This window comes from Haliaeetus leucocephalus, unplaced genomic scaffold (genome assembly GCF_000737465.1).
Source record: "Haliaeetus leucocephalus isolate CR32 unplaced genomic scaffold, Haliaeetus_leucocephalus-4.0 Scaffold240, whole genome shotgun sequence".
In the NCBI taxonomy this organism is placed as follows: domain Eukaryota; kingdom Metazoa; phylum Chordata; class Aves; order Accipitriformes; family Accipitridae; genus Haliaeetus; species Haliaeetus leucocephalus.
The window spans coordinates 1,550,062-1,576,521 of NW_010972676.1; the positions used below are offsets into that span (position 1 = coordinate 1,550,062).

At 42.6% G+C, this 26,460-nt stretch overlaps 1 protein-coding gene across 1 annotated transcript in view; it reads right to left on the reverse strand.

Moving 5' to 3' along the window:
- Positions 1-20,636: 20,636 nt before the first annotated feature.
- Positions 20,637-26,460, reverse strand: part of PLEKHB2 (pleckstrin homology domain containing, family B (evectins) member 2) — a 28,445-nt gene continuing 22,621 nt past the window's right edge. The window contains exons 7-9 of the mRNA XM_010568217.1: positions 24,209-24,298; positions 22,933-23,047; positions 20,637-20,857 (exon numbers count right to left, since the gene is read on the reverse strand). Of these exons, the coding sequence (XP_010566519.1) occupies positions 20,721-20,857; positions 22,933-23,047; positions 24,209-24,298 (342 nt within the window). The 3' untranslated portion in view covers positions 20,637-20,720. The remainder of the gene's footprint in view (positions 20,858-22,932; positions 23,048-24,208; positions 24,299-26,460) is intronic.

Below are 26,460 nucleotides of genomic sequence, written 5' to 3' on the forward strand. Positions count from 1 at the left end.
TATTTGCTAAGGCCTCAGGAGTATAAATAAAGGTTTTCAAAGGCTAAATAGGCTGTTCTGCTGAATTGGTCTTAACCAGCAGTGTTGACAGAGCACATGGGCTCGTGTGCTAGTCCTTGGATTGCTATTCAAGCTGCTCTGTGAAATCAGTCATCTTTCTGTAGGTCTGTTTTACTCCTTTTGTGCCAGAAATGCTTGGAGCAACAGTCTTCTAGTGTTAACATAGTATTTTTACTTTTAATCCTGTGTAGAATACAGAAAAAGCAAAGGAGGAAAGACAGATGTAAACCAAAGATCATTTCCAGGGTACTGATTTAGCTCTTGACACTACAGTCCTTTTAGATGAACTGACTCTTATTTGCAGCTCTCTTGGGTTTTGTCTTTTTTTTTTTTGCCTTCCCTCCCCTCAGAGATGCTTCTTCCCTGGCTGTAAAGCCTTCCCTAACTCCTTACCTCACAGCTCAAAGGAGGAAAAAGAGGCAGCAGGAATAATCAGTGTCTGTTATATGCTCAGAATGCATGATTGCTTGTAAAAGACATTCTATGTCATTGGAATAGATGCTGAGAATGTGACCTTTGTGTTTGAGAGCGTGATTAGAGTGTGTGAGCCTTGGGTCAGCACAGCACTTAAGAGTTTACTTAATTTAAGCAATTACCTAACAACTTTGATGGCTTACTTGCAGTCTGTACTATGTCAGGGCCTAACACTCAGAACTGAATAAGGTGTTTTGAAATATTAGTTGATTTATTTTACAGAATTTTTTCTTTTCGCTTGGAAAGTGTCCACAACAAAATGTTCTATTGCAATATCAAATGTTCTGGAAACATGATTAAAGAAGAGCTTGCAGGAATTGAAGTAGCAGGCAAGAAATTGCTTGTATTGATTTACTCTGTGTATATGCAAAAACTTCTATTGTGACATGAGCTGCTTCTCCTCTCCCCACAATTCCTGGCAGCAAGTAGAAAGTGAATTTCCACCAGATGATATGGGGGCAGTTCAGACTTTGTGTTAGGTAAGTGATGGCACAGGTGTGGGGCTGTAAGAAGACAGAAGGGCTTGCTGATAAAAGCCAGTGTATTGAAAACTATGGCTAGGAACCAGGAACTGACTCTTCCTTGGGCTGTTATTGACACCAGAATTACTAAAAACAGTTTTGGAGCATATTCTGTTGCTGGCAGGTGTGTAACACCAGTACAGCTTCTAATCCATGTGAATAATTGACTTTGAGATCTTTCCTGAAACTCTTCAAAAGTAAAACACTCACTGTCACGTTTTCCTCGTCACGACAATCTAGGAGAAACGACGCATCGCCAGGGACTTGCCCTGGAGAGAAAATGGACCAACACAGATACTGTGGATCAAGCGATTTCTCCATTTATTTGCTGCGTAACATTCAGTTATATACCATAACCATGCGCAAGCCATCTACTGATTGGTTAACATGTGCTGTTCACATGTCTAAAGCAATAGTTTGATTGGATAAGGTCTTCTGATCACGCGAATGGTTCCCTCCGCCTGTATTCCGTCTTGTGTCCTGCTTTCAGTCACGTAGGCCCAACTTTGTTCAGCTTTTTGTGCTTATTTCATCAAACTTTGTAGCAACAGTTGACCTTCGCAGCATTCTTGAAGCCTGCTGCTTGCAGAGGCCTCTGGCTCACAGATTGAACAGTCCCATTGTGTCTCTTGTTCACTATGTGTCTATTTTTCTAATTATCCCACAACTGACATAAGAGAAAGTTTTCTGTTATTAACTTCCCTTACCTGGGAGTGTATTTGAGTTTCTAGTTATGCTGTGAATAGCATAGTGTGAACTGTTGAAAAGCTACTAAGCAGCACAGGTCTGTAGCTTGTCAAACCCAGGTTGGACCAACACAAACTTCCCCTTCTTTCAGGGAATGCAGCTGACATGGCTGATCTCAGCCTTGCATTGGGAACTGCTAAAAGCAAAGGAGAATGCTTGCTGTGCATTTTTGCATAACTGATTCTGTGAATGATTTTCTACTTAATTTACTTCATAGGAGAGCTTGCAGTTTATGAGCTTGAACTAAATACCTAGGACTGTTTCAGACATGCCTGAATTTCTGCTGAGTATGTGTCTGCATGCAGTCCTGGGTGCTGATTTAAACTTCATGTGGCAAATGTGATGGAGGGTGTAAATCTTCATCTTGCTTCTCATCCAAACCATAAAAATTAGATAATCTGGTTCATCCAATATCTCATGCTAAAATGAGTCATATATATGTATGTGTGTATATACTTATATAGGGGTCATTACTGAAATTCCTGCTGTTAATAGGTTCCTACAAAATCCCTTCCAAGGGAAGTAAGCCAAATAGCCTTGCTCTCTCATCATTTCTACAGAGGCAGCCACTGGGTCCCAGCAGGGATGTTAGCATCAACCAATCTGTGTTTTGAGTGAGACACCGGGAAGCATAGTTTTCTGGGCCAGTATTTCAAGAAAACATATGGCAGTGTCTGCTGCTCATGAAAGGCAATGGTGTAGTCAAATACTGAATCAGGACTTTCCCACTGCACATATTTAAAGGAATCCAGTTTTCCCCATACCACTGGATTCTAGTGCAAAATAGCATTTTCTACTGTAGCCCTGATAGGAACTTTTTTGCAGCTAACCCATGCAGGATTTGAACTCCTTATGATCAGCATTGAAGTCTTCAGGCTAACAAAGCCCAAGTCCATTAGCTAGCCTCAGGAATAGATAAGCAAGCCTCTTACACAAGGAAACCACTAAAGACTGTCTTTTACTGTAAGCTGTATTTTAATTTCAATGTTTTAACATACATCATGTTAGATGGAGTTACTACAGGGCAAACACTGTTGTTTCTAATATCCTGTTGGGATGATGAATGGGCTAGCACTTCAGAGCAAATATGGGGGGAGATGGTACTTATTGCTGTTGTATCTTTACTGTTCAAACTTGCATTGAAACTCATTTTGTTCTGCCACCCTGAACTTCTGACATTTCTGCCTCATTGCTATTGTGCTGTCCTCATTGAGCTTGTTTATAATTCAGTGTCAAAATAGAGTAGTTGCAACTGGGCCTGTAGACTTGTGGAATAAGTTTAAAAGTGTATTGATTGCCTTATTCTGTAATACAGTCATGTTCTGACAGCTCTTAACCAGATAAATAACTTTGTCTTATGAGAATCTTTTGATTGTATTCTCTTGCTAAAGAGCGCTTTCACAGCTAGCATTAATGACTTGGTTTCTAGTGACAGATTATTCTGACTTCATTGAGATCCCTAGCAGTTTGAGCATCAGGTGACTGCAGGACAGCAGGGACTTTACTTTTAAGCACCTACCATAGTATTATCTAGCCTAGTAATTTTTCTGTTGTTCAGGATCCAGGAGTAGAGTAGATTTCCCTTCAATGTAGAGGGATTTTGTTATGGAAGGTAATGATTTTCTTCCTTTAATATCAAATGATGTTTGGATGTTTTCCAATCTGTAACCAAAGTATCAGCATAGTGCCAGCTGTAGGTGGGATTATAAGCAAGAATTGCCAAACCATATAAATATTAAGTATGGATATTCACGCAGTCAGATGTTGCATGGGGGTTGTCTTCATTAAAGTACTGTATTAGTAGCTTCCGTTATGTTGCTCTCCCACGGTGCAAGCATTCTGCATCAGAAGAGTCCTGCCATTTCACATGTGCTCCAGCTGTTCCCTTCACCCACCACAGTCAAGCCTAGTATTTTCTTATTTTTAATGAGTTACATGCGTAGAAAGGAAAAAAAAAAGCAGAGGGAGATTGTTTCCAGCACGAAGAAGCTGGGTGAGATCAGAAAGGTCCAAGAGTTCTTCACAGCCCTGTGAAATGTGGAGCTGCAAGGCTGCTTCATTTCCTTGACTGCTCATTGTGATAGTTCAACAACAGGGCAGTTGCCTTTGTCCCTGATGCTTTTGTTTCTGAGAGCACTGACTTCTGCCCCATTTTTTAGTGTCCTTTTGTTCTTGCTCTTTTTTCTGGGCTTTTTATTATTCCACTTTGATTTTGGGTTTACTGTCCTTCAGGGATGTTTCCCATCTCAGTGTGTCTCATCTTAAAATTACGCGTTGTTCAGGGCTCCAACCAATGGCCCCAGGATGCCTGGTCATAGCTTTGATGTGTGTCATAGTCAAGCAAGCTGAAATTGCAACACAAATCAGTGCACAATCTGACACAACTCTTATGTTTGTTATGTGGTGAGGAAAAGCTGTGCCCAGTGGAGCCAAAGCAGCACTGAAAATAGTGTCTCTTCATAAGGACTAGTCCAAGCCTTGTACCATGACAGTAAATGTACTGCATGCACATGCCCTGTCTGCCTCTGGCAGCTCTGGAGGCCCCTTTATCTGTGCTCAGTGGCACATTTGCACTGGAACACTCTGCCAGAGCCCTCCCAGAATAGGTATAGATCAATCCTGTAGAATATCCTGACAGTGAGGGTGATCTGTGGATATCACACTGATGTTCAGAAGATCTCACCTGGTGGTGTTCTGGATCCTCTCAGCTGATGCCATATTTGAGGTAGGAGCTTGCAGAGCAGGACTCCTGCTCTGTTTTGAAAGCCTCCTCCATCTTACAAAGAACCAGCATAATCATGACTCCAAACCTGAATGTTAAGTCGTACCTTGTGCTTTGCATCCCTTGCAACTTTGTCTAGTTGCACAGAAATTTGCAGAAAGCTTGCTGACAATAACACGTATGCTTGCTGGCCTGTGCACAGGAATATTGCAACTGCGAGCATGCAACTAAGAGAGCATGTAAGCTTTTATTTCTCTCTTTGAGCCATCTTTCTGCTTCAAATAATCTTCAGAGAAAAGGATTCAAAACCCCCATGTCAAAATCATGTACCCAGCGGTCATGAAGAACGGCAGAATAAACAAGATTTGTCTTGTAGCCGTGCTGATGGGAGGGAATGGGTGCTGTTGCTCTCACATTGCTTGTCATGCTCTTAGAATGGAGTAGCACCTGGGAAAGTGGCACTGAGCTGATACAGGTCAAGCAGAGTAGCATTTTAAGGTCCCTACCCTCTAGCTATGTTTGATTGATGTTTACAACATTAGTTGCTTCTGTACTGCTTCAAACCCTGCTGTGAGGGAGTAATCCAGCCCCTGCAGTATCATTTGGAAAGAAGGATGGGTTAAAGCTCTGGAGGCTTGATAGTGGACCACCAGTACTTAAAATCTGAGAACTCTGTATAGTCTGGAGGCCTTTATAGCTGTGCTGAATTATCACTGGCCTAAAATACTGCCAGAATGCATTACTTGTCGCTGGAAGCCATTTGTTTTCATTTACTGCACAAAGTAAAACAGGCCCAAGGTTACAAACAGCTTAGTCTGTACCGGGGCTGTAATTCTGTTGCACTGGTAAATGCCATCATCACTTATAAGTGCCATTGTCACTGATGTAACACAAGCAGCCCAGCTAGCTTCTCTGGCTTGGTGGCAGAGCATAGGTACTTGGGTCTTATGGAAATGGATGTTTAGACCTGGCTTGGCAGAGGATTTAAGGGATCCACAGGGAGGGTTCTTGTGACAGGCCTTGAAGGGAAGAGGTAGGTAAGAGGTAGCAGAGAGAGGCTTCCTGTGCCTTGAAGCCTGCTTCTGGGGACACTGTCTCTTGTGTTTGAGTAGTCTGTTCAAAGACCAAACCTGTAATCAGAAGGAAAAGACTTGGTGTGTGTGGTGAGCAAATGAGCACTTAACCAAGAAGTGTGTATCCACGACAGACCGCTTCTTTTTAGCAGCCCAGTGCTGCCCTGGTGTAAGGTTCAGGTGTTACAGCTAGCAATTTGCTGTGATGCTTAGTATCACTAGTACCACTAGCTGAGAAGCTCAGAGTGTTTCATTTTAAATTGCACTGTAAAGCTGAAATAAAGGGATAATATCTCTGTTTTACAGAAGGGGAGACTTAAACTAAGAAGAGCTTATATAACTGTCCTCATGGAAACTATTTTAAAAAGCAGAATGTAAGCAGGTGAATGGTTAACCAGTCCATGTGCACTGGATGAATACAATCATTTAACGGGTAGGCTCTGTACCTAAATTCTGTCTCTTATGGAGAATTCAATTCCTAACAACCAGAGTAGTCCCTAATGTGCTGAAGAGAGCTTCTGGAGCAAGGAAGATGTATCCTTGGTAGAGGATAAAGCTAGAATACGTTTAAATGAACTGGACAGATGTAAGTCCCTGGAACCTGATGGGATGTACCCATGAGTGTTAGGGAAGCTGGCCCATGTCATTGTCTTGATCTTTGAAAGGTCACTGCATTTGGGGGAGGTTCTTGAGGGCTGGAAGAAATCAAATGTCACTCCTATCTTCAAGAAAGGCAAGAAACAGGATCTAGGGCAATACAGGTCAGTCAGCCTCACCTCAGTCCCTGGGAAGCTGGAAGAGTGAATAATAGAAGCCATTTCCAAAGATACTAATTGATGGGATCATGTTTGGGAGAACTCAGCATGGATTTACAAAGGGAAAATCATGCCTGACTGTGGTGGAAAAATACTTAACTGCAAGGTTCAAGGAAACAACTTGAACTTCACACACAGACTTAACTGCAAGGTTCAAGCAAATGATATATTTGAACTTCACTTATAGACTTAACATGCCACTATTGCAGGTTTTACAGATACAATGGTGAAATGCATTATTACAATTTTTAAAGCAAGAGTAGTACACTATTGCAACCACAAGCGATTCACATACAACCACAAGCACACACGTGCCTACAAACTTAAAGCATAAACAATATTCACTTACTCCTCCAGGTAAGGGCTCTCAATCCCAGGGAAGCTACTTTGACCAGTGTCCTGATTAAGGGGGGGAAGGGTCTCCTTCACAAGCCAACTATATGGTTGGAGAAGTGACCCCAACTTCCAACCTGAATCTTAGGGGTTTTTTATCCCCTGACTTGTAGAGTAGTGTGTATGACTATGTTTGAGTGGATTATGATATATGCCTAAATGGATTATGTATATCTGAGTGGAGTTTCCCCCTTATCTTTCCTTTGCTGGTCTGTGATTGTTTGAATACACAAGGTTGTCATTTGAAACTGAAGCTGAAACCTTCCAGTGTGGTGGTTTGTTGTTGTTGTTTTTTAACCTTGCTTCCTCAGGCAACTGAATAGTGGTTGGATTGAGACTTGGGACATACTATTTGTTAAAGGATTTCAAGGCTCAGTTGAGGTTTTGGTTCTTTGAATGGTGCAGCCACTGCCCTGTTTAGTTTAGGGTTTATCAGATAGCCCAGGGCTAAGCTGTCTACAGAGCTCCCCATGAGTTGTCTCTGTAGAGAGACAGGGCCTCAAGGCAATCCAAGGCTGGGTTGCTTTTGTAACCACCCATGAGTCACCTGTATGCACTAGACATGGTGAAACTTGTTTGTGAACTATGAGCTGGACAATCCACACACTGACCAACTTGATAGTCTACTATGATGAGATGACTCACTTTGTGGACAAAGGGAGAGCAGTGGGTGTTGTTTATCTTGACCTTAGTAAAGCTCTGGATACTGTCTTCCATAATATCTTCATAGATAAAGTGATGAAGTATGGGCTTAAAAAATGGGCAATGAAGTGGACTGAAAACTGGCTGAACTGCCAAGCTCAGAGGGTGTGATCAACACACATACTCCAGCTGAGGCCAGTCAGTAGTAGAGTAGCCCAGGGGTTGATTCTGGCATCAGTACTGTTTTAACATCTTTGTTAATGATATGGCTGATAGGACAGAGTGAACCCTCAGCAAGCTTGCAGATGATGCCAAATTGGGAGGAGTGTGTGATACACCAGAGGGTTGTGCTGCCATTCACAGGGACCTTGATGGGCTGGAGCAATGGGACAACAGGGACTTCATGGCATTAAGCAAAGGGAAATGCTAAATCCTGCCCCTGCGGAGGAAAAACCCCACCTACAGTACACTCTGGGGGCTGACTGGCTAGAAAGCAGCTCTCCAGAAAAGGACCTGGGGGTCTTTGTGGACACCAAGTTGAGCAGGAGTCATCAGTGTACCCTGTGGCAAAGGCAGCCAACAGCATCATGGGCTGCATTAGGAGGAGTGCTGCCAGCAGGCTGAGAGAAATGATCCTTCCCCTCTACTCAGCACTGGTGAGGCCACATCTGGAGCTCTGGGTCCAGTGCTGGGCTTCCCAGTACAAGAAAGACATGGACTTAGAGGAACACTTTCATCAAAGGGACACAAAGACTAAGGGCTTGGAGCATCTCTCATATAAGGAGGGGCTGAGAGAGCTTGGAATGTTCAGCTTGTGAAAAAGAAGGCTCAGAAAACATCACTGTGTTTAAACCCCTAATGGGATGAATAAAGAAGACTGAGCCAGATGATTCTCAGTGAAAGGGCAAGAGGGAATGGACACAAACAGAAATTCAGAAAATTCTGTTTAAATGTAAGAGAACTCTTTTACTGTGAGTGTGGTCAAATCCTGGAACAGGTTGCCCAGAGAGGTTGTGGAGTCTCCACCCTCAGAGAGATTCAAAACCTGACTGGCCACAATCCTGAGGAACCTGCTCTAAGTGACCCTGCTTTGAGCGGGGCATTGGACTAGATGATTTCCAGAGGTGACTTCTAACCTCAGCCCTTCCATGATTCCCTGAAAAGGCGGTGGTTCAGTGCAGGCACAGTAGTTAGAGCACTGTCTATAACATAACAACATAACTCAATGCTCTGCTTTTATTCCAAGAGGCCTATCAGCAATCTAACATAAGACATCTGCATTTCCTGACTTAATATTTCAGGAAATGAGAGTCTACTGCCATGTGTTAAGAGCCCAACAGATAAGCAAAGAGCAAGAGCTTGCTCAATCTGTTAGTTACATAACCACATAAATGTAACAGTCACTTCTTAGCATCAGGTACTTACTCTGTAATTGGTATCACTTAATATAAAGCATTGTTCTCCATTTCCCTTCTCAGTTTTAATGGTTGATGTAATTGCAGTTTTGCAAACCATGGTAGCATACAAATGGAGTTGCTTCTGTATCAAGTAAAGTAGGTGATGCTATTCATGATATGTTAGTGTAGGACTTTGGATGATCACAGAAAAAGGACCAAATTGTGGATGCAGGCAACTTGTCTGGTATCATGAAAGGAACAAATATTAAGACAGTCCTTGAGAAAGAAACCCACAGTACTTAAAAAAAACAAAAAAAAAAACCAAAAAACCAACAAACAAAAAACCAAAAAAAAAACCCCCAAACCATATGTATATAAAAATAATATCTTTCTACATGAGTTATGGTTTTTATTTCGGGTACAGAAATTGCTGCAGTAATTAACCCAACTACCTGAATTTTCGTATGGGATAGGTAGAAAATTCCACTATAAAGAGAAACTGCAGATAGTGGGATGCAAAAAAGTTACAAAATGTATTAAATAGTTTGAAAATTCACAACTGCTGTAAGGTGCATGTGTTGGGTGTTTGAGCCAGCACTTCAGCTACTGTTGCAGAGCTTTTTGGGGAGTATCTGGTTTCACTGAGCATGCTCACCTGTGCAATAACAGACTTGGGTATGAGCTCCACCAGGCATTGGGGCTGCTCCTGTCTCTGCTTTTTTTTAGGGTGGAAAATGAGCTACTTTATAGAAATAGCAATCTGATTAATATTGACCCTGCTAGAGAATTAAAATTGCTCCATCTTCTGTAGTCCTGGCTGTGGTGCCTAGCTGGTTGCAGTGCTATTTGCTGTGTTTTGCATGTGTGCCCATCATAACGTATACAATCAGTCTTTGCAGGTCACTCACTATGTGCCTTTTGGGTATAAATGAGATGATCATAAACTCAATCTGAAGCTGTGTTCAAATGGATTGCACCTAATGCACTGAGGACAACTGCTTAATTAGAGGAATATCATAGAAAAGATGGTATGTAGGATGGGAATGAAAGTTTTCATTCACCCTTGCCTCAGGAGTTGATCAAACTCATATTACTTACTTTTTTCATTTTATTGTGTCCTGTGAGAACCCCTGCCTGCCACCTGGCCTCCCACTGCACAGAAATGAGCAGAATTGAAGATGTGGTGGTGGCACCAGACATGACAGCAGAGGAGTGAACTGATGCCTGTGGATTTGCCACTTGGTGTTACAGTTATCCCCTTAAGCTGTGAGGCAAAAAGTTTGGTGGATAATAGGAAAGTAAGCTTAGCTGGGGGAGTGAGGATCATCTCTGAAACACCTGCATGTCTGAATAATGCTTTCAGAGCTGGTCAGAAGAATATGAGTTTTCCTGCAAGAAATACTCATAAAATCTCATCTTTGCCTACTTTGTACTGGACACTGATGTTTCCAGTGTTGGGGAGTGGGGGTGGAGAGGAAAGAAATTGCTGTACTTCATTGTAAATGGTCAACAGAAGAGTGAAAGTTCCTGCTTGGAAATGCAGGTGAGATCCTCATGAGAGCTGTCCTTTGAAAACTTTCTAAAGAAATGAATAAGGGATTAGCTCTGGTCCAAATATTAACTCAGATTTAGTAAACAAAGTGTGCTTTGATCTGCAATGAGGTCCCAACTAAAATGCGCTTGCAACTATTTATACCAGTGGTATTTAGGATCTCACTGTCAGTTCAGTGCAGGGACAGGATACTTCCCTTCCCTGGAATTGCTTCACCATGTCTCATTAACTCAGGTTTACTGGGACTTGATGAAAACCATAATCTCACCTCCCTGCCCACAGTGCCTTACTGTCTTTAACAGAAACAATCAAACACAACTCTGAGTTTCTCATTCTCCCCATGTGCCACTAAAATACAGCGCAGTGTGCTGCAACATCTGTAGGTGATTCCATGCATGAAAGAGTATATTGATGCCTCTGCAAAATACTAGATTGGGGTCACTTCTGAAGCATTTGGTAATACTTCTGTTGAACGGAGAAGCACGCTTTTGTTTACAGTACATGCATTTCCTTTACTTAAAATGGATCTTTGAAAGCCTTCATTAGCTGTAAAACCAGGGTGCAAGCTGGCATGTGGATTCATTAATGTTCTGCTCATTTACACTGGTACAGATTTTGGCCTGTTTTCTTGCACCATGTATAGACAAATCCAGCAAGTTTGGAGGGTTCTCCTACTTCCCCCCAATGACTAGTACGTTCTTGGGAGCTTTGTGTTTTTACAAAACTGTTGGCCTATCCAACAACACAAGCACTTGAAGATGCACAGTGTGCATGCCATTCAAGTCAATGCAGTTATTTCCATTCCTGAAGTTAAGCACACTGACTACTTGGGCCAGCACACTGACAGAGCTGGAATAATGGAAATATTTCTGGATTTCTTTTTTGTGGTGAGGACAAAGAAAGCACCAAAAAATGTCTGTTCTACTAAATTGACATATGCCCATCCCAGAACGTAGCTGTGCTTTGCATGGGTTGAATTTATGTGAAGTTTTCTATTGCAATTACATAGGGAAAACATCCTAGTCTGATCATAAGTGAATAGCTTTAACAGCAATTAGCTCCCCTGATAGGTTATTTGAACCGCTGCCAGAGATACTGATCAGGAAAAAAAGCTGTTTGGAATAGTGGCATCTGAAACAATTGGTTTTAAAACAGTCAGAAATATAGCTATTGATTGACTGAAGGGGATTCTTCTGGCCTGTCTCAGCAGGATGTTGTGGTGTGAACTTTGAGAATAATCTTTAAAGAAAGTTTTAAGAAAAAAAGAAAAATGCAGCAGGGGTGATTGAATATCTTTCAGAGAAAATTATGGAGGAGTATAGGAAGCCAGGGTTGTTTTGCTGATTATTTCTCAGTCATCCAAATCTGAGATTGCAAACATTACCTAGATTTAATCAGGAAGATGTAAAAAGGGCCATTGTTCAGAATCTGTCTGGAAAGTCCAAATGCACATCACTTCCCTAGGAACAGTAACTTTCCTGGGACCAGGAGATGGCCAAGTCACATTTGCGAAGTGAGGAACATGGAAACTCAAAGTGTTCTGTGGTGTCTGGAACTAGGTGAAGAGTCCCATGCTGGTGAGAGGGATTTTACCTGGATGGATTTTCTTCAGGCCTCTGATCATCTGCCTTAATTCATGCCTGCACAGAGGGATGGCACACAACATTATATCAAACCTCTGCATCAGGAGAAATTTCAGGTAGTAAAATGGTTGACTTTAGTATTTTTCAGGGCAGTTAAAGAACAAATGTCTCTCTGTTTACCCCTTCTTTGTCAGCCAGTCTTTGCAAAAGCAAATAAATTTAAAGTACAGTCTGTAAAGACTCACAATCTAGACATTCAATTCATGTATTCAGGGTCTGTTATCATGCATGGTCTGATATGCATGAGACAGTTGAGTCTCCATCTGCTGAACTAGGCAGCTGTAGCTTATGTTACCATCTTTCAAACATGTTGATGATGCTTATGTTGCTATGAATTGAAGGCAGACAGTTTCTAAATTGATCCTTCCTGCCTATATAGCTAAAACGAGCTTGAAACAGGGAAATGGAAATTTAACATTTCCTTTTAAAAATCTCTGTCCAAAGAGAATTGTGTGTCTTTCTCTTCCCTTCCCTTGCTTCAGAATAATGCTCAGTCTTTATTTGCCCTGTTTGCCTGGATCAGGTGGAGGTTGTATACCCTGGGCCTTCCTAAGGCTTGGGCTTCTGGGGAGGTCTGTGTTTGCTACATGTGTTGCAAGGTAGTGGAACTGATTCTGCTTTGGATGAGGAAAGGAAGGGTTAAAATATCTTCCAGCCCTTGTGTCCTATATTCAGTCTGTAAAGAAACATGATGCTGTTCTTGAATTAACAGCCCTTGCCCTCTGTATTCTGGGCTGTTTCTTATTTAAACACTGTTAATTGTTGTTTATGATCATATCAAAGGTCTCTGAAAATGTCAGCTAAGACTGATATCCCTGTATCCTCAGTGCACGTACAAAGTGGAACAGCTTACAGCTTTTCATGAACTTGTCTGTTTCTTTTGTTACCATTTCTCTTTTGGGAATGAGATAAGTGAGATGTGACAATGTAAAGTGGCTTTTTCCAACATCACGCAAACTGCCTGTGACAGCTGGGAAAACTGACCCAGAACATCCAAGTCCCAGGCCAGGGCTCTCAGCCTGTCCTCCTGTGTTGAAGCACAAACTGGGAAAACCCAGATCCTGGAGCCCTGCTAAGCGTATTGCTGCCTCTCATCTTGTGCACTCAGCCAGCAACAACTGCAAGGCTGTATGAGGCTGATGGCAGTCTCTTTCCAACATAGTAGGAACACTCCTGTTTTGAGGGCTGAAGTTTTCTAAGCATGGTAGCAGTCCAAGCGTTGGACTTTGGTTAGTGTAAAGCCAGTTCATCTGCTAGCTTGGCATACCCCTTCATTTCCAGTAATAGAAAAGTCCTGTGACTTTATGATAAACAGCTCTTCAGCTGAAGCATCCAGCGATTTGAGCATGGAAATTTGGCATGGAAATAGCCTTTTGTTACAACCATGTCTCTGAGCATTCCCATGAAAAACTGCTTTGGACCAGCAGCAGACTTGGAAAGTATTACCTTGCGGAGATTGCAACCCTGCCTGCAAACTGCAAACCTGCAGGTTTTTTTGCTACCCATGAATAGGATCATTGTCCCAGACTAGTATTTGCAGGGCAAGAGCGCTTCAGAGCTCCTGCGAGGGCTGAGACAACACTGATGATACCCATTTATAAACAGGGATGAGAAATGCTGCTGCTTCCTTGCAGGATTGTGTAGCTGTGCTGCTGCGGGGGGAGTGAAGGGCGGGCCCCAGCGGGATGGCGGGAGGGTGCGTTGGTGGGGGCAGCTGCATACTGGCAGGATTCCCAAGAAAGCATTTGTTTCCTGGTGAGATTTTAAATTGGCCGCCCAGGGGCCCTTCCCCGTGGCCTGTCTGGGTTCTGCCGGTGCCGGCTGTGTGGGCCTGCATCGCTGCGCAGGAGGCCGTGGGCCAGTCTCCTCCCGCCGCCCGCGGGGGCTGCTAGGGGGGTTCCTCTGGTCAGCCATCGACGTTTTATATCTGAAACAAGCGGTCCGTGTTTCGGGGTGGCTTTAATAACCCAAGTCTGTCAGCGTCCCTCGGTGCTCCCGCAGGAACAGAGGCGGGCGGGCTGGCTGCCGCTGCCCAGGCGAGCGCGGGCGGGCCGCGGCCAGCAGCAGCGGGGGCCCGGGCTCAGGCCAGACCGCCGCCGGGCTGGGCTCGCCTCACCTCGCCCCCGCTCCGCCATCGCCGGTGTCGGACCGCCATCTAGCGGGCGGCGGGGCTGTGCCCGGCCGGGCGAGGGCGACCGTGGGGTTCAGATGTCCGTCGAAAAGCTGGACGTGGCCTCTGCCTTCCCGGCCGGGAGTGCCCGGAGACGCTGGTGGATTTACAGCAGGAGGCAGGGCGCTGGGACCGTGTGCGGCCTGCTGCTCAGGGAGCACCCCAGGCAGGGTAAGCTCATCTTAGGCCCCCACATGTACCTGGCACCCGAAAGCTTTGGGTGCTTGTCGGTCACTCTCTTCTTGGCTTTACCTCTTGTACCTAAAGACTTACTACTTTGCAAAATGTCATAGTTAACTTTGGTACCTGAAGTGTGTGGAAAATTAGGCAGTATCAGTATTACATCCACCATATTCAGTCAGATTCAGCCCAGTATTGTCAGTCTGAAACTTTCACAACCTACGCCTTAAAAATCATCATCAAACGGATCTGAAGCTTCAAATTATTAATGCAGATACACCTAGAGCTTTTATTTGCCCTGTGAGTCTTGGAGCCTTTTAGAGATGCCTCAAACTCTGAAACCTAATTGTTATAAGCCGTGACAAAAAAATTGTACGCCAGCCCATGGGTAATCCAATCAAAGTTTACTGAAGCAAGCGGCAAACAGACAAAACAGCGCTGACCGGCCGCGAGTCTCTGCTCTACCAACGGCGTGTGCTGCGCTCCCATAGAGTCCCCTTTTTATAGTTTTTTTGTTGCCAGGTTAGAGTCCAGAGTCCGGGCCCACGTGGGCTTGTTTAGTATCTTCTGTGATTGCACGCCTTGTTGCTGGGGGAGTCGTGGGATGAAGGGTGTAGTGTTCTTCTGTGTTTCTTGTCATCTGGAGCATGCGTACTTTAAAATACCTCCTTATTAGGCATTGAAAGCTGATACATCTTGTTCACTTAGCCAGACATTGTAGTTACAAAGTTTCCAACCGCACCTGCCTGCAAAGGCCAACACTGCCCTGCAAAAACGAACACACTGTGCAAGGCTTACAGAACCGGTTTGATTAACAAACACATAAAATAAATTTATCACACTAATGAGATAACTGGTGGTAATCAGAAGACTTGCAAACCAGTGCATTAGTGTCAGTCTGTTGTTACAAGCTCTCATATGTAGTTAATGAGTGCTCACAACATACAGGGGAAACTTTCAGCTCCACTAAAATGGAGGGAACAGCAAATGCTCCACACTCACTTCAATGGGCTGTAGTGGAACTGCAACAGGAGAGAGGGACAAATAAAGGCACTTTTAGGAACACAACCCAAGTTAATTACTGTGGTTGCATTCAGTGATCACAAACAGGACAGGGAATGCAGTAGGAGAAGGGAAAGCAGTAACAGAGGCAAAGCCCACTCTCTAAGCTATTGCCAGTTCAGGAGCATGGCAGTTCAGGAAGGTATGGAGCTGCAAAGCCTTGCACAGCAAATTTAGCTCCCTAATTTGCTCTGGTGTAGAAATTTCAGTAAAGGTGGGTGCTGTGGTGGGCAGGGTTAAATGTACATCATGGTCTGCTTAGCCTAGTAAATCCATCATAAGGAATTGGTGACTGATAAAATAAGCACAGCCAACATAGCATGCTGGGGAGAAGAGCAACATGTACTCCTACATTAACTGATTGTTTGAAATAGTTTTATTTTCATTCCTCCCCCAGATTAGTAGCTAAAAAACCCAGCCCCCTCAACAGTAAAAACAAAATGTGCACAAATCAACAATAATGGTTTACAAAATGTACTGTGGTCCTTCTGACAAATAGTTTAACTCCTAGCAAATGTACAAGATAGTCTGCCTTTAGGTGGCAGAGCTGGTTGTGGTCACTTAGTGTCTTTGTCTAAGCAAAGTTATTGATTGTACCCAACTCCACTGAAGCAATTCATAAGCAGGAAATACCAATACAGCAACCAGTAGCATTTTACCCAGAGCCACATCTGTGCTCCAAGCTGCTTACTGTAATACTAAACAGTACAAATCTGTTGATTCGATAATGCAATGTCAAATGGTAATCTGGATCAGTGTTGCATATATCCAAGATTAAGCACTTCTGAGTCAAAGCCTTCAACTCTATTGAGAAAGAAATAGGCCTTAATTCTGATCTTACTACAGTGGTGTTAGTGAGGAGTTACTTTGCTGATTTCACAGACATTACATCATCTTTATTACATGGTAACTGAGATGACTGGGTATGTCAGCCTTGACTCTAACTCCAACAGCCACAGTTGTCTTAGTTCATTTTTCTACCAAGTCAAGTCACCCTTGTAATTGCTTAGGAAAGACTTGATGTGCACAGAATTCATCATGGGACTTGTTTCCTTGCAGAGGAAACCTCCTGTAAGCTGACTACATGTTCGAAAAACATATACTTGTCTACAAACTAACTAACTGAGAAATGTTGAACAAAGGCTAGTAAACTTCAAGACAAAACAATTACACTTAAATATGAATTTTATTGATAAGGGTATTTTGCTATAAATTAATAATGAGAATGAGGACATATAGTAAAAGCAGCAGTTAAGATAGAGAGTGCACAAGAACATGAAGGATTGGAGGGGATGACATCTGCTGCATGCGAGCCTCTATGGCTTACACATATTTTAGTCATATAATGAGGAGGAAAAGCCACAAACATATCTGAGGAACACAGGTGTGAATTTTCTCCTTTACTCAACTTGCTTAGCTGGTTCCATCACCTATTGAATCTCCAATGAAGAACAAACAAAATAAGTCAGTGTTGTGTGACATAGAGGGTGGCTCCATGTAGAGGCAGGACAGAAGGTGCTTCAGCACTAGAAAAGATGTGTCTCTGCCAGAAGTCAGTGCAATTGCTCTGTACGTAAACAGTTGCCACCCCCTCCTCTCTAGTTCATAAGCCTTTACCCACTCACTAGAAGAGCCTGGCTCCCTAGTCCCCCACATTCAAGCGAAAGAAGCCAATAACTATGTTTTCACATTTAACTAAATTTGGGAGGGGCACCTGGTTCACCTCTTTACTGTGGTCAGACTTACAGAAGGCTGAGCATTTCTACCCCACTCTCTGGAAGCCTGGCTCTGTCCAGCTGTCCACAACTAAGAATCCAAAAGTAACTAGTCACAGATAAACATATAAACTTGTGACTTATGTAAGCACTGACATTTAATTCTGAATGGACTGTAACTGCTATACAACAGATTTAGTCATCCTTAACTGATAACCGTACACTGCAAAAAACAGTGGCACTGTACTGGCTGTGGACCTCCCATAGCTTTAGGGAGGTCAAGTATTGGGCCCCAGGTAGGAAAGTGTGTGCTTGGGAGCTATGCAGGTATAACTGGAATCACAGCATCATGAATAGCACCATTTAGAAATAAATACCTGTTTAGGACTATCATTTCAATCTGTTTTGAAAATTATCTTGCCACACCCACTGCCTCATCCCATCACTATGGTATCACCTCTCTGCAGAACCTGCAATGGCAGTCTCTCTAAGCCCTGAAATCCACTCTGGCCCTGCTCCTTCAGCTCACACCAACATCTACACAACCTGCAGATATGTGAAGTACTGGACTGGGCAGAGAAAGGCTATTGAGTCGACTATGTATCCAGCTGGACATTATAGCTATGACCAAACCTCCACTCTGTTCCTGAGCAACAGGAGGTACAGCCATGTCTTCAGGAAGCAAGTCTACGAGCTTTAACAACCAGTGAATTCAAGCAGCTTATCCCCATGCTGCTGCTTTGTGCACCAAGACATTTCCCCTTCTATTTCTGCAGTGACATCAGAAAGCCTACAAGCACCTGCAATAAGATAACTGCTCTCTTGATTTTATGCTCTAGCACAGTTTTGTACATTTGCTTTCTAGCTTCTAAATGTCTTATGCTACCAGGATAGAAAAGTACCTCATGATTTTTTTATAAAAGAAGCCTATTGTTACCAAGATGGAACTGGAATCTTCAGCTTCAATTTGTAAATTTTTTTCCCTTGAGAAGGCGTAAGGTTATTTTTTTTAATGGAGACTTACTTCAATTTGAACTTTTAAAAAGATAATTTCTTGCTTTGAATTCAATCCAGAAAAGTTTTGCAACCAACAGAGTATTTATCTTGTACACTTCACTTGAAGAAGCCGAGGACTTAGATATAGTTATCTCCTGTATAGCACGAGAGACATGTTCCCCTGCTGTGATCAAAAGCTCTTGGGGAAGAAAAAAAAAAAACAAAACCAAAAAACACCTACACAGTAAAACTCTGAATTTAAAATAAATTACTAGCTGATTCACTTTGTGCTATTCTTTCACAATCATTATGAAATTCAAAAGACATCACAATGATGTTCAATTGTTTTATTCTCTTCTACCCCCTACAAGCTAAATATTACACAGGGAGAAGAGGAGATGGAGGCATTCTGCAGAACTAGTTATATTGCAAAGCACAAACTAAACAGCAGTGTAGACTTGTAATCAGCTTCAAGGTTATCTCAAGCCTTAAAAAGGGTAGAAATGTTTGTTTGCTTAAGTTCCAGACAGTCATCATCTCTTTCTGGCCTCAAGGGTACCAGGCCTCTAAGAGAACTTCAGTAGTGTACTCCAAGTTCTTTTGGTTTAGACTAACAATAGGAAACTTTTGCTTTAGTCCTCTTTTGAACTTCCAAGAAGTCCTTTCAGTACCTACCACTGGCAGAACACGTGCAGCTTGTATTAATCTGTGAAAGGACATGCATGCTCATTGTTGTACTGCTCTGAGCCAAAGTTTCCTGAAAGAAGTTTAGGTTCTTTGGATTAGGCCCACTCTTAGTAATGCAGCCAGGATTACATCTGTCTGTTTACTTCCGATGATTTCAGTTTGTTGGGTTGGTCCTTAAGAGTCATGAAAGCTTAGTGTTTCCCCTGGCTACTGCCCAAACTCTTGTCTAAGACCTCTATTGCTTAAATATGTAGGATAGAGCCAAGACAGCTTTAGGATGAAATGAAAAAGGTTGGGGCTTGATCTAAGTTTATATGGGTGCAAGTTCTCATCTATTTTCATCTTTCCTGATATACCTGAAACCCTGTGAACCTTAAGGAAATTAACCAACCTACTTCTGAATGAAAGCATAAGAAAGACTTAACACATTAAACCAGTATGAATACAGGAAGCTGAAAGTGGAAGTAAAAAAATAAGTCCTCTTAGAATAAAGAACTCAACTTAGGCACCCTGCCTCTTTTACCTGAATAAGAAAGCCATGCATTTCTTCAGAGCTTTCTTTCTCCTGCCAAGCACAGCTCAGCATGGATTATAATGGGATAAGGTAATAGGCCACATAACACACAACAGTTGCACTCCAGGTTACAGTCCATAGCATAGCAGCCTGCAGAAGCACATTGCATAAAGAATCAGGCATACAAGCAAAGCCAGCCAGGTTCCTTGATTGTTTTCCTTAAAAAGTCAGGGAGGGAAGAAGAGATCTGCTGAATGTGAGGGGGAAGTGTGCATAGAACAAACCCAGGCTCAGGTGTGCTCAAAACCAGTTCCTGGTTCAGGGAACCTTGGAGGCAGACATTCTATCCCAGCCATGGCAAGGTAGCTGATATTAAAGTGCCTGTGTGCAAGGTCTACTTGTGGTGTTTGTCTCTCTCCTCTTGACTATTACTGCCTGCAGAGGGGTTCTGGTAGGGCCAACAGGGCAAGGGTTGTTCAAGTTAGTTCTCCTCCTGCAGACCCTGCAGAGTAATAGCAGTAATGAGCAGAGACACTAGACAACGGCCTCTTCCTCAGCAATGCAGTTGGTACAGTGTCTGAGGTGACTGTTCTACAGACAAGGAAGACTGCTTGCAAAGCTAAAGATCCATTACTTCCATCTGACCAGAGAAGAGTGATTCAAGATACAGAGGGAGGTGGAACAACAAACATTGGTCTTCCTTGCCACTGGTCATTGACATTTCTGGGAGAATAAAAGAACTGAGGAGTGCTGCTGCTTCTTAGTGGTTTGCTTCTATGTTCTCGAAGACAACTTCACCTGGATGGTGTAAGAGACAGGTATAGGACTCCATCTAAGAAAATACACTACCATCTGCAGGCAAGTCTGAAAACAAAAAAATCCTCAAGCATGGCAGACTACATAATGCCAAGAAGTTTCTGCTGAGCTGTATGTTTGTCTGCGGAATGTTTAGAAGCCAGTAGTACCTACATACTAATGCAGGTCTCCTGTAAACCTCCTATTTAGACCAGATTTTAGACCCCCCCCAAAATCTATTTTTTCTACGGTGTTTACAATAGCAGTCTGTTTGTAAAGCTAGTGAGTGCTACCATGTTACATTGGTGTTCCCATTGATCCTTATCAGTACAAATCCTTATAATTCCAAACATCAGAACAGTATTCAAGAGCAGCACATGCCATCTCTCACCACTTAACTAAATGGTGCCTTTAAACTCCCCTTAAGACAGTTAAGAATCAGTTATTAAGATGTCACTACTGAAAAATAACTATTGCATTTCTTAAAGTTTAACAACATTGCCAATATATTATTGCACACAATAAAGGGTTTATGGAACTACAAAGATAAGGAACGGGTAATCTAGAAGACCCAGAATAATGATCCCAGAGCCATTCCAGTCGCTGCTCCAGCAAGCATGCCCAGTGCAAGATCTCCATCGCTGTCACGGTAACGCTCTCGAATGATGACATGGTTTGCAGGGGGTTGGCCATAAGGTCCTAGGTAATGAGAGATTGTTAGGAGGAGGGCAAAAGAAATGTATATCTTAATACCATGTGTTGTAATTTCAAAACATGCCCATTCTTTCACCCTTTTCCTTCCACTGAACACTAAGATGATATCAGCTACAAAGGTAGAACACTTGTCTGCTTTGGATTCAGCCTCCACATCTACTAAATAAATCCAGAGGCCTAGCAACACTTCTAGCCTTGTAAGAAAAGCTCATCACAAATATAAATCTGAACGTTGTTCTGCAATTATATTAGCAAAGAACCTACGAATTACTCGTATCATTCTATCAAACACTCAGTGGATTTAATGCAAGAAATGGGTCTAAAAATTGACTCAACCTTGAAGTTAAGGCAAACAGTGTAGTTCCCCCACCCCACTTCCCCAGAAAAATAATCTTTGGCAGCTTTAAGCCAGTGATTTGTCAGAAACTGCGTATCAGTTATTCACTCTACAACTACTGCCTACTACTTCAATTGAGCCTTCACATCCTGGACTGATCTGTTGTGTGGTGACATCTGCTACGTTTCTTTTCAGATGAAGATTGGCCCAGTAGTAAGGAATTAACCTAAGACTCAAGAAACCAGCAATTGACCCTTCCTCTGCAACAGACTTGTACAAGCTCCACCTGTCATATTTTGTGACTTAGCTCCTACTTGCAAAGCAAACATAATAGTACTGCTTTCCCTTCCAGACGCTTCAGGAAGACTAAATGTTCTTGAAGATACTGCAGTGTTTTTTGTAAAAGATACTGAAGTAATCCAACTAATACAACTAGAAAAGGCTCTTAATGATGCACGACTGGGAACATCTTGAGAAGGATTATGTCAATTCAGAGAATGAGCAATGAAGCCAAAAGTGCAGGGGTTAAGTTAGTTGCTAGGGGTGAACTTGACCCCTAAGATTTAGTTGCAGTAACCCTAGTGAAGGAAAACATCAAGGCGTGGTTACTATGCCCAACCTATAACTAGTATCTTAACACACTGGACTTGCAAACTATTTAGGAGAGTTACTGTTTAATGCTTCATTTTTATCATACAGGTTTGATTTCCAAGGCCTGCTGGTAGTTTTTAAAAATGGTTCTTGGGACTTTCAACAAGCTGCTGCTTTTCAGCTGCTGAGAACCAACAGAACCCACCTTCCTCTGTGTTTGCATATATATGGTCTGTATCTTAGGACTTCACTAACTCAGATGTGGAAAGCTTTAAAAGCTTTAGGCTGATGCACCTCCCTTGTAACAAAAAATGGAAAAGGCAAATGAAATAACCTGACAAGTATCAAATGGAAAAAAAAAATCTCCCTCAAAACTGAAAAAAAAATTTCTAAACAGAGATTCTTGTTTGCAGAGGCAGATCATAAACAATTAGTAAGTTAAATCTTCTGATTTTTATTACTGATACTACTCTAAAGCCCCAATTCTGTAGGATTGGGGCTCTCTGTGCAAAGCTAATCCTAAATTAAGGTCACTAAGCTTAAAAGCACACCATAAAATTTTACTCTATTTCCTCTTTTATCGGGATTGAAAGCTCTACAGACCTGAACAGAGCAATAGACTTCACAAGGCTGTACTGCCTTACAACAATTCCAGCATGTGGGGAAGGAACCAGTTATAACCACGCTTTAGGAGTGGATTTACCTTTGAAATTTGCATTTAATTCTGAGGTCATAACTGAACATCAGTGTTGAAATAATTAAGCTAGATATAAGAGCAACAGATTAATCAAAAGCTCCATCAATGCCCAATATGGAGTACTGAATCAATCTTGTTCTGGCTCTTCTATCTTTCCTTAGAAAACATGCTGCCTACTGTAGTTAGAGTTCATGAAGTAATTTAAATATGTTGGGATCACACCAGGAAGCTTAAATCACTTAATACAAATTTCACTGCACTCACTTTATTGTGAAAGGGTAGGGGGACTTGGTTCCAGTTACAAGTCAGGTTTCTATCACTCTGTTGTGCAGGAGTGGTGGGTGGTAAAGGGTGGTGACTGATAGAATTAAAGCCAGAAAGACTGACTCAAATAGCTTCTATAGGAAGATGAAGGATATGGTTTATACTGATTACCTTGGTATGGATACTGACAGGGAACAGCATAAGCTTGTCCGTTGGAGGCATAGAAGACTTGAGGACCAGCAGGAGGATACACACCATTGTACCGATCGTAGCCATAGCCATAAACCTGGTGAAATTAAAAATGTCCGTTACAAAAGTATGCTTTGCTATGTATCCGATTAGGCACTTTTTTCGATTCTCCCTCATTTCTAATGCAAAGTTTCATGAAAATATCCAGTCTGTACTGATACAGTCTATCTACTCCCTGGAAAGGATTCAGAACAGCTGCCTGAAAAAATAAGTGCACCTAAGCAGCATTCGCTGTCCACCCTTCCTGGATGGTGAATGGCAGAGGCAGGGCCTGGATCATCAGGCAGCCACAGCAGCCTTACCAGCTTCTCCTCTCTGCCCTCAGGCTAACAGCAGCTCTCTGGAGAGCTCAAAAGTGCCAGGCAGGCAGCAGCTGATCCCAGGAAACTCCAACCAACCTTCCTCAAGTACACTGCAAGCAGATGTCAGACTCGGGACAAATACTCTGTAGCTGTGTGTTTTGGAAGCAATTTTGTTCTCCAAAAGAGGAGGCCTGCTGCTAGCCCTGATACAGCTCCCACTACCACATCTAGTTCTTAACAACTATTTCTAACAGTGAAGGGCTGGAGCAGAGCACCTATAGTGCAAGTGACACTGCCCCAACAATCTGTTTGTGTATCACTGCATGTCATTCAGAACATCCAGAAATCCCCAATGTATACTGGTTCGGCCCCAGTGCTGCTCCTTCTCCACTGCAAAAGAACTGTGCATCCAGGAGCTAAAGTTATTGTGTTGCTATGACATCTTGGATACGATAAAATCCTTATGTGTTAAAAGTGACAGCTCCAGTCATTAAATCCTATTTTTAAAACTCCTGATTTTATATCCTTCCAGTGCTTACACAATGTGAAAGTGTAGTCACACCTCCTTATGTTAAAAGCTGCACAGCCAATATTTTTCAAGATTAGCCAAGTAACTTCTGCTCTGTCTCTAAGAAGCTTTATTTTCCAAGTTCACTAAGGAGCCATCCCTTTATATACCTCCCAACCAAATCTGCCTCACCCCTTTCAAAGGAAATCCATCTCAAATAGGAGTGACAATAGATTGTTAGTGCCTTACTCTCACTCCCCTTTTGCACAAAGCTCAAAGCTGGATCTTACTGTGAAACACGGCACTTTGGGAGTACAGTTTGAATGCTTGAAGGATGGCTGCTTCTGCTACCTCGCTTATTTTAATGCTTCCTGACTGCAACTCTTACCTCAGGTGATGGTGTGGCATAAGCTGTATAGGGAGGAGGGGCTGAGGAAACAGCTGTCTCATCATACATCACATCAGATCCCATGTAGCCCTAAACACCATGGAAAGATAGCAATTATCACCTTTTCCTACAGCCAGCCAGTTCGAGTAGTGCAAGGATTAAAACTTAATGACCCCAAAGAAAAAGTAACCTTTAGACATGCTGCATGTTAAGAAAGCACTGAGTACCTTATAAAGCACTGTAAAAAGAAACTACTTGGAGAGCAGACCTAGGAGAATACAAATGCCTGATCAACCACAGGAAGGAGCCATAAAATTTCTTACCTGTGTGTGTGCATGCATACATGCACATGTGTACATGCAAGCACACCGACTCCTTCCATCACTTTATAGCCTCGGTTTTAGAAATTACCCTCTTGTTCATCCTCCATTTTCAGATAAAAAAGTCTTCACAACTAAGCTAGCTGCTTCCTGGCACCCTAGAGTGGTATCACCAAGTTCTGCAAAAGCAGATAAAGGAATCAGTAGCCAAAAGTGGCACCTGAACATTTTAGCTGAACGCTGTCATAGTTCTTAGCCACCTCTCACTTTTGGCTGTGAGAAGACTTAAAAAAAAAAAATATACAGTAAGAGAGGTTTAACTGTAGGCATTTGGGGGCTTGGTTGGTTTTAGGGAATTACTTTGCAAATGCCACCTATAATTCTCGTCCTTTTTGAAGACAGCCATGAGGCAAAGGTGATAACTTACTTGAATCCATCTACAAGGAGCTCTCAAAGATAATTAAAGATTTGTTACAGTAACCTTGTATTCTTGCACCTAATATCAGAAATGTACAGTGATGCTCTTAGTCAGTGTCTTATCCCAAGAAAAAAAACAGCTCCCTTTTTTAATTCACAAGTGAACACTTTAATAGCTCAACAGAGAATGTTCCTATTGTCTCTTGTACCTGCACTGAAGAAAGACTTTTGAGGGCATACTATGGCCATATCCCAGGTCTAACTTGTGGTGGAGATTCTAAGGATTGCTTGAAACACACTGTTGAAAGCACTATATGAAGAGGCAGGTACTTCCACCACCCAGGAAAAAGTCCAGCAAATGCTCACATCATAGCAGTAAATGTATTCTGTTCTGCTACAGGGAACTCTGTACAGGCATGTGACACAAGCCTGCAAACATCTGTAAATGACGTAGTTCTCAAAGCTAGGGTGATCACCCTGCTATTCCAGTAAGGTTATGAGGTGCTGCTGGATGCTTGTTATTTTTGAAAGCTGTGTCAGACACCTACAGATGGACTCAAACCGGTTAGTTCACGTCCTTGTTGGAGACCTTTAATAGCTTTGGAAAGTGCTATTTATGATACTACTTATGCAGAGAGCTACCTGCCCTACTTTCAGTAGCAGGGGTCTGCCTTGGCTGACAAAGGTAATGCACTGGCAAGTTTTGAATGCCATCTAGCAGGGCTGGCAGCTACGTGTCAGAGACATGAAAAGCAGCAGTTCCTAACTCCTGAAACCAGGAGTCACTGTCTCACACATAAGCAAGATAAAGCCCCTAACTCTAGAGCAGACAGACCATGAGTGTTGTGTCCTCTGCATGAGGACAGTTCCTTCACTTCTCATTTAACACCATGAAGCAGCATAGCATGGCTGCAGTTAGAGGCAATCGTGTCCAGGGTAGTTTTGCTATGACAAGTGTTTGCTTTGGGTATCTACAGATCTCAGTTATATCATGTGACAGATGCCTCAGTACAGTTGGCAATGTTAATGTGACCCATCAAAAACTGAGATAAACTTCTACAAAACCCAGCAGTTTCCCATGAAACAGAAACATCTCAGGTTGGTTCAGTCTAGCCATGGAAAGGCTAGTGCTGAAGAGTACTCTGGAAGGCTGTCTGGAAGAAAAACAAATTAACAATACCCACAAGTGGATGGATGTGGTGCCCCAAAGACAGTTCTCTAGAGAACTCCAAGACTCACAGAGAGGCTTTTATGATTCCTGACCTCTTCATTCTCCACAGCTAGCATGCTGATGCAGAGATAATATACTGCTTCCCAGCACGCCTGCACTCACCTCCACCTCTTGCTCCTCCCCTAGTCTCTACCAAGAAGCATCCCACAATGTAACAGATCTACATTAACAAACAGCTTCTTTGCAGTAAGCTTCCTTTAGCACTGCACGTGGTAGGCAACAAACCCTAGAATTGGAAAGTGCATTTTTACTGGATGCAGAAGATTTTACTTTTTGCGCACAGC